The 16,970-nt window shown below is 38.5% G+C and overlaps 1 protein-coding gene and 1 pseudogene across 4 annotated transcripts; both read left to right on the forward strand.

Annotated features, from left to right (window-relative positions):
* The first annotated feature begins 5,226 nt into the window (after positions 1-5,226).
* Positions 5,227-7,046, forward strand: ARD4 (RmlC-like cupins superfamily protein). 3 transcript variants are annotated; one of them, XM_068470748.2, is made up of 5 exons: positions 5,227-5,361; positions 5,483-5,570; positions 5,675-5,769; positions 6,158-6,397; positions 6,754-7,046. In XM_068470748.2, exons 1-5 carry the CDS (start codon positions 5,356-5,358, stop codon positions 6,880-6,882), a joined length of 558 nt encoding a protein of 185 aa, XP_068326849.2. In that variant the 5' UTR covers positions 5,227-5,355; the 3' UTR covers positions 6,883-7,046. The 3 variants fall into 3 exon arrangements, with proteins under 3 accessions (XP_068326849.2, XP_088543250.1, XP_088543249.1); XM_088687124.1 differs by having other exon boundaries at positions 5,325-5,419; XM_088687123.1 differs by having other exon boundaries at positions 5,325-5,361; positions 5,474-5,570.
* Positions 7,047-7,771: 725 nt separating this feature from the next.
* LOC137732014 (acireductone dioxygenase 2-like) lies at positions 7,772-10,894 on the forward strand (annotated as a pseudogene). Its single transcript, XR_015957488.1, has 7 exons — positions 7,772-8,055; positions 8,592-8,703; positions 9,084-9,178; positions 9,522-9,636; positions 9,722-9,846; positions 10,383-10,453; positions 10,564-10,894. The product of XR_015957488.1 is annotated as an acireductone dioxygenase 2-like (transcript).
* Positions 10,895-16,970: the final 6,076 nt, after the last annotated feature.

The raw sequence follows: 16,970 nt of genomic DNA on the forward strand, positions 1-16,970 counted from the left end.
TCTTTACCTTTATCGCATCGAGCACTGGTCGGATAGCTTCATGAGCAACCATTGCAACCTTGAGGTCATCCTCTGCCTGAAGAGTCATCTCAAATGATGTGAAATATTGCCGGGTTTGTTCTAGGACAGTAGACAGGTGAACGACACTCTCGTTGCTCAGTAGGTCGTCGGTTGCAACGTTGTTCAGACACTCGCCTACAGAGTCAAGGCCTTTGCATTGAAGGATTTGCTAGGCCAAGAAAGATAGAAGCTCCTGCAGCTTGGCGAAGGTGTTAGACTTGGTCGTGGTTACAAAGGGCTCAGTTGCGGTAGCAGAAGGCCCAGTTGTCCCCGAAGTATTGGAGAGAAGAGCATCAAGCTCGACCTCTCATGAAGCCTGCACAAAAAAGAACTTGTTAGGAAAAAGAGAATTCAAAGTAATGGTAGAAAAGGAAGTTGTGTTAGGCCTGTCGAGATGAGACTTCGGCCATGTTTGCTGGTTCGTTGGTCGAACCCAGAGAGCTTAATGGTTGAGCCCAGTGTTTAAGGCAGCTTTTCAATTTATGCGGCCAATGAAGGTTATCTATGTTTGATGGCCATTGAGGTGGCCAAGAAATATAAATAACGCTCTTCGGCGCATAGAATTTTCGGTGAAATGAGCGATTGGACACCTGGCATTTCATGTTTTCTTGGTTTAGAATTCTAAGGTTGGAAATTAATAAAAGAAAATGATTGAGCTTTACAAAAGTTGAAGTGGCTTCCTGAGGATGAATGCTGAGATTTTTGGGTCCTAGGGATGAATCAGCGTCTTTGTTGTCGCTTCTGGCTTGATTGGAGGCGCCGCTTCATGTCCCTGACTTAGTTTGGGTTGCAGGAGGGTTAACTTGGCTGGTTGCTTTAACCGTCGGCTGAGGATTGGTAGTTGGTAGTTCAGCTTGTTGAGGGTGCCTCACCAAAGGTATTTTGCTCTTGTTCTCCTGGTTATAGAAGATAATTGTTCGTTAGTTGGGAGATCCAGTTAACATAAAAAGAGAACAATTATTAAAGAAAATGGTCGTACCTCTTCTTCTAGGACGATCACTGGAGTCTTCTTTCAAATTGGGGGAGGCTTTTTCTCGGTCATGGTGGCATTCGCCTCCAAAGTAATAGCTATTAGGCTGACATAAGCAGGAGCAACGACTGGCTCTAGAGGTGCAAGTCCCTAGACCATAGGGACGGCAATCGATTTGACTTCAACGGTGGCCTACGTGGTGGGTCGAACCACGGTCGTCTGGCCCATGGTTGGGATTGAGGGGTTTTGAGGCATTTCTGTCGAGACCTGGTTAACGAAAGAAGGGAAAGAGACATTAAGGGTGGTTGCTCCCGTGGTTTGACTCAAAATGACATGTATCTCCCGTTCTCTTTTCTTTGCATTCTTCTTAATGCATTTTTGAGGCCGGGCAAGGTTGCCAGTCATCTCGACCTCTGGACGAGGTCGTTTGCTAAGACCAGTCAGCGTAGGGGCCGCTACTGGAGTTGGTTTGGCTGAAGAATGAGTGATGATAATAGCCTTTTGGGGAAGAGAAGTGAGTTTCTTTTTGGCCATGACCATTGCAACCACGTCGGCTTGTTTTATGGCACAACCACTTGGAAAAATTAAGTTTTAGTCAGAACGAAGTTTGAATTGAGTAGATAAACAAAAGAAGTAAAAGATATATACCTTGAGTTGTTTCTTTGGATTTTGGGGCGAGAGTCTTCCTAGGTCGAGGTACCAAAGAAATCCTTGACGTAGGCATCCTACCAGTCGGCGAAGGTGCTAGTACAATTGGTTTCTGGGGTATACGGCTAAAGGTGGAATTTAATACACCGCTCATGGAATTCTCTCTCAGCCTCCTCGTATTCCCTCTCCGAAGAGCTAGAGAGGCGTTATCGGCTCAATAATGAGCAAAAAATGAGGAGCGGCAGAGGACAGGTAGCCCAATTGACGGGCCAAGAAGTGAGGATGGTAGACCTCCTAGCTGACCCGTCGAGCATTGCAACCGAAGAAAAGGTCACGAGCTAGGACAAACGATCCCCAAGACTGTCGAATGTTGGTTTCCTCTGCTTCTCCCTATGCCGATGTAGGGAGCCTGATGGAAGATGGATATTTCTGGCGGCGGCAGACCAGAAACTCCTTGTCGAATAGATCTTCAAGGTCGAATAAATATTTGAATATCTCTTTGGCCGAGTAAGTAGGAAGGAGGTACGATGCTAGTTGAAGACCTATTGCCTCAGAAGAGTTGAAGTTAGGGATCTCCGGCCTCAACATGTAGAAGTAGACCTGCAGTTAAAGTTGGAAAACCCAGAGCGGGCCGTTCTGATGCGGATCGATCCTCCCACCAGAAGTATCGGCCAACCACCGGTTGAGGTTGGCAAGAATGGCCGGGCTAAGGGCCATGACATGGCAACTAGCCAGGGTTTTAGCTACCGGCATGTTCTCGGCCAAGCACTTGTTCGACTTGGTACAAAAAATAAATTCATTGTACCAGTTGAACAAGAAGGCCTTGTGCTCTCTCTTCTTGAGAACTTCCTTCTCTAAGCTAGCGAAGTGGGTGATCAGGGTGCTATAGTTGAATAAATTTTTGTGTAGCTTGTGCACACCTTCTTTCAACTGCTCCTGACTGTCTTTCATCAAAGCTTCAACGGCACGCTCGTCGAAAATCGCCTTTAGATCTGAGTCAAAATGATACCGAGAAAGAACGGTATCGATCGGAAGACCAGAAGAAGAAGGGTCAAGTATGGCCATGATATCCAGCACAGTCGGGCCAATAGGGTCGAGAGGCAAGACCATTATATTAGTGGCCGAGCATCGAAAGCTCAGGGCGGCCATCAAGAGCTCTTAGTCCATGATGATTTCATGGGTCGAAAGTTTGGTGGCATCAAAGATGCAAAGAGCCTTCCACTCATCTTCGAAGTGTGGTTCCATTCGAGTGACCTAAGCAACCCAGGTCGCGGGGGTTGAGAGCCAGGCTCCTTGGGGTTTGGCCGATTCCCGTTTCGACCAATCATACCCTTGAAATAAAGGTTTAAGGTAGTAGGCTTTCATCATCATAGTGATGGATTCTGGGACGTCATCTTTGAAAAGTGGTCCAGAGTTTGGTGGGAGGCACTCGAATCACCCTCGGATCGGAGGGTTTTAATAGCGTTCCAATTAATGAAGTCTCGGCACTTCGCATTCCTCGGCAAGCTTGGTGATGAAGGTGGGCAGCCATTGATGAAGACTTGAAGGTTTTCTGGGTTTCAAAGTTTGGTTTCTTTTCTAGGTTAAGAGAAAATGGCAAGAAGTTTTGGAAATGGCAAGAAGTTCTGAAAATTTGAAAGCATAAAAGATCGTATGAAGTTGGGCTGGATATTTATAGGCAGTTAAGGAAGAAGATCAAATGTTTGGGTTTAAAGTGGAAATGGTAAATTTGACCGAAAGAATTTCATAATCATGAAAAATCCTTTGAAATCTAGATGAAGAGGCCGAAAAGCACGGGAATTTAGGTTGCACGATTATGTGTAACCTTGAAATTTATGACGAAGAGACGTTTCGGCATCTGCACGCCTCAAATGTGGGGGCACGCATGATTGAAGATGGACAATCGCGACGAGCAGCTGCCATATGTCAAGTTGTGCAGAAAAATACAGAAGTGCGAGAACATGGGAGTTGCCACGTGTCAAGTGGTGCAGCGTTGTTAGAAAAATTGATGGGTGAAAGACCATGCTTAATAAATGCGTCTGGACGTTTGGAGTGTTTCGAGGCTTGCAATATTCTTTGGATTTCTAGAGGGAATAAGCTAAGGGTTTATTATTCGATAGAGAATCACTTTTTCAAGGTCGAGGCTCGACCAAAGATTGTAAACCGAAGACCTCAGAAGTGAGGGGGCAATGTTTGGGCCCAAAGTATTATTTTCGGTCGAGCTCAGAGGTGTTCTTGGCCCAGTAACATTCATCTAGAATTGTCATGGACTGTCCAGTCAAGGTCGACCAAATCCTATTGCGAGGAGGATTGGTTTAGATAAGGGTAAGGTAGTAGAACCCTAGTGCAACAAAGAGTCTTAAAGTTGGAGATGTTTTAGAATTAAGGGATGAATCTGGTTCGTTATGAAGCTTGGTTCAAAGCCCTATTGGAGCTAGGATTGGCCGAAACCTAATCAGATTGGGTTGAGGAGTCCTAATCCAAGTATATTTCTAGTACGGCCATGAATGGGGTTCGCTACTATAAATAAAGAAGGAAGTGCATCATTCAAGGTCCTTCCAATTCAACACACAAATTGCCCTGTGCAAAGCTTCTCAACAACCTTTGAGATTTTATCCTCTTCCCCTTTCTTCTCGCCAATATATCTTTAGTTTGGATAAATAACATTTTGAAGGCAACTGGCGACATCTTCAGTTTGGATAAACAGCACTGGAGCCGTAAAATCAGCCGATCAATGAGTATCTTCAGTTTGGATAAACATCACTGCTTCGAGAACTGGTTATTTATCCAATTCTCAATCGACAAGGATTTTTGAGTCCTTGTTGGTAGAGGTCATTTCATTAGCCTTCTTGGCGGTGTTACAGGTTACTAAGCTCGACATGTTTAACGCCGAGTTGTTTTATGATTGGATATTCACAAGTACACATTAGAGTTCGGCATTCCGACGACCGAACCACATTTACCATCAAGACATACATCTCTTTCAAGTATTTGTGTCCATATAGTCTGGTACTAGTTCAGAGTGCTTATACTCTCACGAATATAATCACCGTGACCAAACCCGGGGCTGACAATTTGTGAACTTCGTAGAATTAGCAACCTTGTCTTCAGGCTCTAGAACCCGAAGACTGAGACATGTTCCTTCCTCAGCCACAGTCGCAAGATTAAGAAGTCAGCAGCGTGCTCAACGCGATATCAACATATTTTACTCCCCAGCTAAGCTCGGCCGTCGAGTTAGCACGCCCCACACATAACCGAATGACGTAATTAACTCATTAGTTACTCGGTCTGCGCGCCATGTAGGCTTGGTAATTTTTAGGATCAACACTAACACATACAAAATCATAAAAATATCAAATCCCTTGCAATTTCTTTAACCTTGTGTTGGTGATTTGAAAACGATACTTGAACTTTGTGTGCACAAAATATTTGTGCTGTACAACTTTCGAATCTGGACCATTGGTTTTTGATATTTGATAGTCGAGTGATATACACCATAATCAAATGGTGACAAAATTCCCAAGAATAATGTCCACAAATAACTTAAAAGGAAATCGAACCGTACACGTGGCAAAACCATTCATGCTAAACGACAATCCTACACCCCATAATAAACAGTGTTTGTGTTGAGTTTGCTCATCAGAAAAACCGAGCTGGGAAGCGAGTCAGCCACGGCGATGGAGGTGAGTTCATAGTACAAGGATGATTTCCAAGTCGTTTTTTGATACGAAGAAGAAATAGGTTGGTGTTAAATTATTAATTTAATTGAAATTAAGTTAAATGGATTAATGGAAGCTGCTGCAGGCATGGTTCATGGACGACAGCGATTCAGACCCAAGGCTTCCTCACCATCGCAACCCCATAGAGTTTATTCCTTTGGACCATTTGGCAGGTCAGACTAAATCCCTTCCTTAATCAGTAATTATGAATTAATTAGCATCTAATCATTGATCTTAGACTAACTAAAGAAGGTTGGTCGGTGTACCGGTGTTGCAGAGCTGGGTGTGCTCCACTGGCGCTTGAACCCAACGGATTATGAAAACGATCAAGAACTGCGCAAAATTAGGGAAACCAGGGGATATAATTACATGGTATTACTATTATTATTACATCACCATTTCTTAGTCAAAAAACCTTCATTTCATAGTCAAAAAACACTTAAACTACCATTCAACTCCGACCGCAACTGTTATTGCACCCGACTATTATTGAAACCGACATTAACCGTTGACTTGTTAGGAATTTTTCCTTTCGTTTAATTATTAAAGTGTTTCTCGCTAAAATTAACAGTTGAGGGTTAGGGCTTCTATTGTGCTATACATGCTTGCTTTTGTGTACTTTGGAAATGTTTATGCTTACTTTTGTGGAGATTGGTGACATTATAGTTGTTATTTTCTACGTTGGGTTGATTTTTATGCTAATATGCTATTAGGGTATCATCAAAGAAATAATCTTTCATATGGTTTGGGGATTTTGTAGGATTTGCTTGACATATGCCCAGAGAAATTGAACAATTATGAGGAGAAGTTGAAGAACTTCTACACAGAGCACATACATGCTGATGAGGAGATTCGCTACTGTTTAGAGGGAAGCGGGTACTTTGATGTCCGAGGGAAGGATGACCGTTGGATTCGAATTTGGATTAAGGCCGGTGATCTTATCATTTTGCCCGCTGGGATTTACCACAGGTTCACCCTTGATACCACCAATTATGTTAAGGTAAGGGTCCAATACCTAGTATCATGTTCATAGGGCATGTCTTGATGCACACAAAATTTTAGTTGTTAGAAAGAAATGAGATTTCACATAACACTAATTTGATTTGAAGTTTTTTTTGGTGCCGATATGATGCTTGTGTTCACAACGACGAGTTCAGGCACAAGTGTATTGTTAAGGTTTAGGATATTTGACCACAACATAATGAAAGCATAACAAGGGGCAGATTGAAAGCACCATTTGAATACGAACACCCAAAAAATGAGGATTTTGACTCGATTAATTTACTTGTTGGTATGCATGATTGGTGAATGTTTTGATTTTGATGTGATTAATTCGTATTTATGGGTATTTTGCAGTTGATGAGGCTGTTTATGGGAGAGCCTGTGTGGACTGCGTATAATCGGCCACAGGAAGAACATCCGGCCAGGAAGGAGTATGTAGAGAGCTTCACTAAGAAAGTAGGAGTGGCATTAAAAGCTCATTAAAGGGTCCTTGTGATAATATATAGTAGAGAGTATGGATATGTGTAGTTTGAACGTTTTTATTATGTTTATATGTACTTGAAACTTGAGGTGGAAGTTTCATTCTAAATATGATAATGTATGTACTCTCTTATTATGAATTTCATAACTCGGGAGTTATTTCTGCACTCTGATTTTCATGTTCTGCACTTAATGCTTTTTCGATAGTTATTAGATTGAATAAATCAAATGAGAATCTAAAAACATAATTAAGGGTAGAAATACAGAAAGTGAAAACGTAAGTACGGAAATCGTGCCCCTTTAAGAATCATGCTTTTGTTGAAAGTCCTTTAGATGTCTATGATCCCCCCAGCCAATGGTTTTGCTTCTAGTTTTTCTTTTGCTTCTTTCGTGAAGAAAAAGGATGAAAAAAGAAAAAGTGTGACAGGTATTGGGCCTCTTTTCTAACGTAGTCTTTGAATTTGCATCAATCGATCCGACCGCAATAATATTGTGGGAGTCGAAATCTATGAACGATTTGGTTCTTCACTTGGAAAACAGGATGCTTCACCGACTTCAATATTTTTCTTATGGCAAACCGATTTCCCATTGAGAGACGAGTAAACTTTTGGTGCATGTGGAATACATTTATGCAATCATTACTATTCTACTTAAATTATAACATATTTTACATATTTTAGAGTTATATTTAATGTGTCGTTCATTCACATAATAACATGTAAAATAGTAATATCACGTCATGATATTCTAAATAAATACAAAAAATGCGACCATGCTCTAAATATACACAAAAAAATTAATCATAACAGCATCTTCCTGTTTAGTTTATTTTATAACTACTTTTATGAGGCGTTGAATATTTGTAGCAGAGGGTTTTTTTTCCTTCCGAGTATGGTGTAGGTTGTTTTATCCTGTCTTTCCGGATAAAACGACGACGTAAGCGTCAGTCAAAAGAACGCCGCGACCTAGCAAATTCAAGGAACCTGGACAGAGCACAAAATTGCTGTGTGCGTAAACAACGGATGGGCATTTCCGTCATTCCAATATATCCTCCGAGCTTCCGTTGCAGTGGGCTGAGGCACGCGTGGTCTCAAAGCCACTCCAGATTTTCAGGAATCGTATCGACAGCCAAAACGCATAGCGACACCAGCGGCAGCCATGGTTGCCACTCAAAAGGTACCTCCAAATCCCAATTATCTCTCTCGCTCGAACTTTCTTGTTTCCCAGGAAAAAAGGAGCCATACTTTTCCGGAATAATTTTCTGTTGTTTTTGTGGATTTTGGTTTAATTATACGTTTTTTGGTCAAAGGTTCAAGCTTAATGCATCATTTGTTGATTATTTTCTGTTAATTATGTTTTTAATTGGTTTAATGGGTGATTAAGGTGATTCCACTAGTATTGTATTGAATTTTGAGTTGTTACCAATTAGCTTTGCGTGATAAGTTGTGAGAATTAAGATATTGCTTGAAAGTAATTTTGTTGAATTGTAGTACTGGAAAGGCAGCTCGATACAAGTACTAGGCTATGGCGGCGACCGCGCCAATGGGTTTGTTTTGATTATAAATGGTGATTAAAAGGGTTGGAAGTGTGATTGTTGAAGAATTACACACTTTTCCAGCTCGATGGTATTGAATCTTGGGGTTTTCTACGCTATGTTAGATGTTACTTTGTTTGTGATCAGGATATCGTTCTCATAATGTTGACATATGCAGGATTCTAGAGAGGAAGTCATCCAAGCATGGTACATGGATGATAGTGATGAAGACCAGAGCCTCCTCCATCACAAGGAGCCCAAGGAATTTGTATCCTTGGACCAACTTGCCGGTAAGCATTTTTTGGGAAACAAATATGTTTTAACTTGTGCTTGTTTTAGTTTTTAAAAATCAATGTATTAGGGAAACCTTGAGAGTGACATCTCTTATTGATGAAATAAGATGAACTAGTCTTAGGTGGTATTGATTTATACAAAGTAGACCGGCTAGATGGGTTTTTAACCAAATGATACTAGTTAATGTAAGGGATAAAATACCAAGCATGCCGAGACTAATCTAGGAAGAGTTGGAAAAGATTTATAAAACTTAGGTTTCGCAGGAGATACCGTTTATAATGTAAAACGTAGGTTGATTCCACTTGGTTGGGGCAATAAGGATGATGATAATTTTTCTACTTATTAACTTCTTGGGAGCAATTATGTTGATCTGCAGAGCTTGGAGTGCTCAGTTGGCGTCTAGATGCTGATAACTATGAAACAGATGAGGAGTTGAAGAAGATTCGTGAAGAACACGGTTACTCCTACATGGTTTGTCACACTACCTTTTGTTGTTCTTTTCTATATTTTTAACTTCTTTGTGTCATGTAACCAAACTCTTTAGTTCATTATGTCAAGGCACTGATTTACAAGAATGTCACGTTTCCTCCATTGATCCCCAATATCTTGTGAAAATGATTGTTTCTTATTGACTATTAAAATGTTGACCCCTTATGAATGCACACTTTGGAATGTTTTCAGCCTTTTCCCCCTTCCCATTTATAGTTCGAATACCAATAACCAGATTATGGTAACTGTGAATATGCAAATTCACAATAACTCTCTCTGCACGGTTGTACTGTATATTTAACCGAATAATGTTTTCCTCTTCTAGGACTTCTGTGAGGTTTGCCCTGAAAAGCTTCCTAATTATGAGCAGAAGATAAAAAATTTCTTTGAGGAACATCTTCACACTGATGAGGAGATCTGATACGCTGTGGATGGAAGTGGTAGGATTAGTTATGCTTTATCTTAGTACGTTATCCCTTCTTTACTCACCTCTTCCGATTAGTGATTGTGTACATTTTTGTGAAGGTTATTTCGATGTTAGGGACCGAAATGAACGTTGGATTCGCGTATGGGTGAAAAAGGGAGGAATGATTGTTTTGCCTGCTGGAATTTATCACCGATTTACATTGGACACAAACTACTACATAAAGGTATTGGTTCATAGAGCCAAAATGTTGCAATGTCTACTTTTTGTTTTTTCCCTCTCTTTTTTCCAGCGAGTGGAGACTAATTGTGCTTGTACGAAGACACACTTCTACATTGTGACTTCTTAAAAGCATTCTATTTCTGGGATGATGATGAAGGTTCAGGATGGGGATATTCCATTATTTGCTTCAAGTTTTTTTCCTACGTAATGAAACAAAATTTCGTCTCCATTCATCGGTGTGCACTTTGTCATCATGATTTCCCACTGAACTGGTGACAAAAAAACACTTAAAGTAGTTGAGGCACCGTCACATGACACTAAAGCAGATATCAGCACTTGATACGGCTTTTGATGGACTTGTTCATAAAAAGTGCATTAATTGTAATGTAGATGTGAATCTTATGATTTCATGTGCCTTCGATATGCTAGGCCTGAATTGTTTTTACATCTGTGTTTGTGTCGATTAAGAAGTTGCGCATTTAACCTGATAGTGTTTAATTTAATAACTTTAATGTTCTCAAAAACATATGTTTAATGCAGGCAATGCGTCTCTTTATTGGCGATCCAGTTTGGACTCCCTATAATCGTCCTCATGATCATCTTCCCGCAAGGTATGGCTCTGTCTTTCTCTACATTTTGGACATCCCTACTTACATTTACGCATGTGATAGAATGTCGGATAGTCTTTTGAGTATTCTTACAAAGGGGACCTTTCTTTCAGGGAGGAGTATCTTAAAGCTTTTGTGCGTAAGGAAACTGGTGACCATGCAGTTAATGCTGCGGCATAAAATCTGGCTTTTGCTTCTAAATGTGGGGTTTGCATATAATGAAGTACGATTATGGCTATGCATGGTAAAGATACATATGGTTGTTTTGTCTGGGATGCAACTTGTAACTTTACGGTGTCGTATGATGCTTGTTAAGCCGTGTTGTAGTAGTAAGCCTGGCCTTTGCGTAAGGCTCCAGTAATCTTTACCTGTCGTTCTTTCTGTATTGATACATAAATCGGTAAAAATTTAATAAATATATAATTATATCGTGTTATATTGTGAGGGCTTGTGTTTGCAGTGTAACCTTTATGCCCTGGCATGCTAGAATGTGTTGGCTCCTTTGTGTTTCTGGTTCAGTCACCTCACTCAGATTTGGAAGCTATGGCATACTCTTGTTTTGTGGTTCTCAATTCTTTTAGATGAAGTGGCCAAACTCGTGACGTTGGATTTTAGTATGATGGTGACGACATTATGTGGTGTTATTAGTCGCATAAAGGTAGACAAGTATATTGATATAATAGACTAGGAATACCACGTGGCAGTGTGATGGTTCCATTGAAAAACTTATCGACATTTTGAGTGGGTTCTTGTTGTGTACAAGGGGTTTGCTTTTGGGCTTTCTACTGAGTTAAAATAGGATGGATTATAATTGGTCAATATTTGAAATCCAAATTGAAACGATCCAAAACATGGCTTGATTACTATCCTTATGATTTAGCTTCTTTCAAATGCTTATACAAATTGAGGAGGCTTTCACTTGGTTTCGATAACGCTAAGTGCAGCGGAACTTGAGAGTAGAGGAATGTACGAGTAATCAACTTGTAATTCAAGCAATTAAGAGTATTTCTTTCAAGTATTGCATATGCAAAGAAACTTTTTGAATCATGCTTTACTTTGGGTTTGATCTAAACACGACTTGATTATTGTGGTAGCAAATTTCCATTGTTTATAGTCTTGACAAAATTGTACCTACAAAATTAAATAACACCTTTGCCGAGGTGGGGTGGAGTTTGGCCAATCAATCTCCGATGCCTAAGTCAGTTTCTCTAAAAAGAGAGCTTAGGCTTAATTGCGTAGCATAAGCTTACCAGAAACTGGTGGAGATGAGGTATTTAAAGAGCTAAGGCCGACATGGGTGTAGGGTTTTGCTACACATGGCAACATCCGATTGGCCAAGGTGAATCTTCCGTACGATGGATGAGGAAATAATAATCCCAAAAATATAAATCATGAGATAATAACTTGAGATTATCTAGCAAGTATCCTTGGTTAGATGTGATTGAAATTCCTTCACTGTTTGAGTTGATCTTCAATTAGGAGAGTATTGAGTATAAGATTTGGTACTTAACCCTATTCCTTGACCTTTTAGTGGCAAGAGAGCTTGATGACGTCGTAGTATCATCTTCAAGGAAATTGAATTGCACGTGTATTAAATGTGCGCCTTGCCAATTTAATTAGGGCATTTGTCTTATTTAGGAAAGGAAAAAAAAACAATCTACGCGGTAGTTCCATAATTTTAAGATTATTTTTGGCTTGCAATTACTATTCCTAGTTGTCAATTATTCATGTCTAGCAATTTTCTAGTGTTCCTATTTGTTGTGCAATTACTATTCCTAGTTGTCAATTATTCATGTCTAGCAATTTTCTAGTGTTCCTATTTGTTGTGACATTAGGTGATGACAAAGAACCGGACATCATTGTGGTTACCGGATCCTGGTGCAATAATTTAAGACCAAAATTGATTCTTATTAAAGTTAGATATGGACCCCTCTCTTCCTCAATGCCCGCCACCCGCCCCCCCGGGGCCGCCGAATTGACGCTTTGAAATATATTTTTGTCGGCTATATTCCATGAGTTCTACACACATCTTCGAGCCCTTAAAATATCAGTTCTTTTAAGCACTTGTTTAATCACAATTGGTCTCCTAAACTGTTGATTTGATTGTGTTTTAGGTGACTAGCAAAAATTCCAAGCTACAATAAAACCTTCACCATCTCTTTCAACCCAATTACATTTACAGGTGTGCTATTTTTGCACCGTGGTAAGGCCCTCAGTTACAGTAATTTGAAAATGTTTTAGATTCCAACTACCATATCACATTCAACTTATTATTCATGGATTTTACTCAAACGTATTTTTAACTTCACTCATCACAACCACGTCTCACTTGATTTTGATGTGGTCTCGCTTATGATATCGCTTGTTAATGATCACTTTGTGTGTTTTTCTGTATAGGTATTGTTGTATTAGCCGTCTTTGTAGCAAATGTATATTAGTGGTACTCGTACTTGTAGTAGCTGTGTACGATCTTACAATTTATGTTTGTTTGTGCAAATTCTCTTCAAGTCAATGTAATTATAGACAATGTGCTCATATAACAATATAACATCTTATGTAACTGTTATTGTTCATAGTTGTAATAAAAGGGGTTGAATTTAATTTTGATATAGGTGCTTTTGAAAGGTTTCAATTTTTTTGTGTTCTTGAGTTTATGTCTCTAAAAGCACCTTAATTTTGTGATTAACTTAAGTCTTTGCGTTTTGAAGCCGAGTAGATTGGCACCTGGGAGAGAATGTTGCGTGAAGATGATCTTGGAGGCCATTCAGGAAGAGCATTTTCAAGTCATTAGGATGTAATATATGTATATACACACTACTCTTTGGCACATATATTTCAAAACTCTCTAGACCTTCAACAATGTTTTAAACCCCGCAACAACGCAAGGGTACACCCACTTGTATTAACTAATTTTATGTCAGATTGTATTTCTCCTTTAATACATTTGCTTATGTATAATCAATCTTGTATTTAGTTTATTAATTTGCTTTCTACCGTTACTTCTAAATTAAAACGTTATATGTATGGCAAGTGGTCTTTTACCACAGTGGTGGAAATGTGTTGAGTCCTTACATAACCCCGTGGATTCAAATCCTGTCTGTAGCTAATCTAACATTTAATCTAAAAAATACATGATTTTTGTAAAAAAAAAACATAAATATTAAGTTAGATGGTTGGGAGGGTCTAGTAAAGAGAATTTTTAAGTCCATGATTTAATGTCACAACATTACAATGCAAGATGATCTGATTTATGCATATTATATATTTTAGCAAAGAATATATTTATATAGAAAGTTGTAGTCCCCACTCCTCAATTTTATTTTCTCACTCATGTTTTAATGAAATATTTAAGGGGTAATAATACATTTGACCTATTATAAAATGACTTTTAAAGCTCTAATAAAAATTAAGGAGCTTTAATAAAAAAAGGGTTTCTCCAACTTTTTCTTAACAAAAAAAAACAACCTAATAACTTGATTTAGTAATAAGGATTGAATTCTAATGAAAATTATAATAAGAAAAAAACCGCACGTCCCCACCTCTCTCTCACTGTTCTCCCTCTCTCTCTTCACCAATAACCACCATCTTTTTCTCATTTTTCACACATCACCATCATTCTCTCCTTTTTCATCCATCACTATTATCTCTCTCTCTCTCTCTCATGTCATTCCTTCCTCCTTTCCCTTTCATTTTTTAATTTTGTGTCATGTATAAAATTTAAAGATTAGTAATATGTTTTGAGACATAATAATATGAATTATTTATCACATGCCAAAATTCAATAAAATAGTTATAATTTTTTTTAATACACTTAACAATATTTAAAAAAAAAAATTGTTTCTTAAAAATATTAACTTTTTAGAAATAGTGACGCTACTTTTAAAAATAGTGACACTATTTCTAGAAATGGTGACACTATTTTATAAACAATGTTATTATTTTTAGAAACAGTGATCACTAATTCTATAAAAATAAATTGAAATTATTCTTTATTAAAAGCATTAACAAAAAAAATAAGTGTTTTTCATGAATAAAATTTCATAAAAAATAATTCAAAAAATATATATAAAAATAGAAGGAGTTGATGACATGAGAGAAGAGAGAGAAAGAAAGAGAGAGGGGGTAGGGTCGGGTGGAAAGGGAGAGAGGGGAGAGACTGGACATGAGGAGAGATGAGAGAGAAGAAAGAGGGGCTGGGGCCTAATGGAAGAGGAGAAAGGGAGAGAAAAGAAAATGACAATCTTATTAGGCTATTTAATCATTAAATATAGTTAATAGGATGCTGATAGTGAAGGTTCAAAGTTTTGAAGCCTTTTTAATTGTTTCCTTTAAAAATCATCTTATTCTATTTTCGTAGTCAAAATATAAAAAATTAAACATAAGAAATACTAGAAGAAGACCAAACTACAAAATTAAAGGAAAAGGGAAGAGCCCAACAAAACCCACACAACCACGAGCCACCCTTGATTCAATTTGACACCTGACTGCAACCATCCTCCACCCAGCCAAGCCTTATTTGTGGATGCAAATTTTCGCCATCTGTTCCTTTGACGAAAAAATGCACCTGCAAAATAATAACACCTAAGATTAAGGCCAAAAACCTTACACGCCCACGATGAATGGGGGCCTTTGGCCGAAGAATCTCCAATGCCAAAGTTAGAATTATGAAAAGAATGTGTTTAGGTGTTTGTGGGTAGCAAAAAGCCTCCTGAATTTTAGAGATAAATGGTGTATTTATGGGAGATGAGAGGAGTATGGGCCGCTTCTCTACGCTTTAGGGGTGGCCGGTGAAGACAGATGTCCCTTGATCATTGGTTATTTTGTAACCAATGTCACATCACACTAAGTTGTTAGAATGTTTGTTAGGTGGTTAAATGAGTTGTTAGTTGGTTAATTAGTTACTTTGTGGTTATTATTCAGTATATAATGTACTTCAACTTACAAATGTAATCAGTTGTCATTTTTCCTCAAATATATAGAAGTTTCATTTCTCTCTCTAGTTCTTCAATCTTTCTCAATTCTTTAATGTTCTTTGATTCTTTCTCAATGTAGTTAACATGGTATTAGAGCCAGCAGGCTCATGTCATGGATTCTGGTGATTACATTTTCATTAGATTTCATCATCTTCTAGTTTTATTTTTCTTCCGTTAAGTTCTTCAATGCTTCTGCAATCATTCTCAATTTTTTTTCTCTTCATTGGTCTATAATTTCTAGGTTTTTTTTCCTTCTGGATTGTGCGCAGAGATTGTTAGGGATATATGGGTTTTTGAAATTGTGGTGTAATCTGAATGCAGTTGGCTAATGGGTTCTTGCCCTGTTTGATCTTATGCGTCAATGAAATTTAGTGTTAGAACAAGTGATCTTGCATGCCATGTGTTCGAGATCAACTATTTGATGGATTGCTCAAGTCAGAGATTTAAGAAACGTTCTATTCTATGTTTTATATGATATATGTGGAGCTTGTGTATGATTCGTTTTTGAATTCTTGGTTCAATTGATCTATGACCCATGTTGAAGAAATTCAAGAGATGTCCAATTATGTGAATGAAAAGCTCACATCTTTGGTTTTTGATTATGGGTTTTTTTTTGTGTCTGATGGAGTTGCCAAAATTTTATGGAAATTCGTGACACTCGTTAATTGTTTGCCATGGGTTTGTCACTACACCTAAGAGAACTGGGTTTTTTTTGTTGGCCTTTTCATTTTGTTGTGAAGATTTCAATGGAGCGAGAGAGTGAGATTAGAGATGTTATGGACACGATCGATTGCCAGAGACCTAATGGTTCTAAGAGATGATTTCTAATTGATTTTGGAATCAATCCATTTGGAAGTAGCGGAACGAGATGGGAAAATTCCTCCAATTGGCGATTTCTCTCTATGATCCTCTAGTGGTTGCTTCTGCATCTCCCAAGTTTGGTAACCTTCTCTTAATTCACCAAAATCCTAATTGTTGATAACTTGATGTATCTACCAGTGATTCGTGTGAGTTGGAGATATCGTCTATATATCCAATTGCTCATGTTTCTCTGCTTGAAGACTGCTTTATTCTTAATTGCTTCTTGAATCTTGCAATTACTAATGTTGACTTATGCCAAACTGAGAAGTACAATGTCTGGGAAGATTTTTAAGAAGTATATTGAGGAGTTCGTGGAGGTATTTTTATTCCATCACAGCCTACAATATCAAGTCTAACAAGCTTAATTGTCACATGTATCTACTATAAGTCTGGTTGTATGTTTCATAAAGCAATGAAATTCGAAGAAGTGTTTTTTTACGGTAAATCCCACGAAGGGTAATCCAATGTTATGAACAAGTAAATCACATGAAGGGTAATCCTACATAGATGTTAATTTTTTGTTGTTGACAATGTGAAGGCCGATGCCATTGTTAAAAGAAGTTGTTTATGGTAAAATCCACAAAGGGCGATCCCGCGGGACTATAGTTAAGGCCGATGCCACACTATAGTTTGTTAATTTTTTGTTGTTGTAAATATTAAAGGCCGAAGCCAATGTTGAATGAGAC

The sequence above is a fragment of the Pyrus communis genome, chromosome 16 (assembly GCF_041283825.1).
Source record: "Pyrus communis isolate YQ-2024b chromosome 16, ASM4128382v1, whole genome shotgun sequence".
Classification (NCBI taxonomy): domain Eukaryota; kingdom Viridiplantae; phylum Streptophyta; class Magnoliopsida; order Rosales; family Rosaceae; genus Pyrus; species Pyrus communis.

Bases quoted from the DNA above. Each gene is read 5' to 3' on its own strand.
- ARD4 (XM_088687123.1), top strand. The intron at 5,571-5,674 runs GTCAGACTAAAT...CCGGTGTTGCAG, and splicing joins TCCTTTGGACCATTTGGCAG to AGCTGGGTGTGCTCCACTGG. The intron at 6,398-6,753 runs GTAAGGGTCCAA...GGTATTTTGCAG, and splicing joins ATACCACCAATTATGTTAAG to TTGATGAGGCTGTTTATGGG.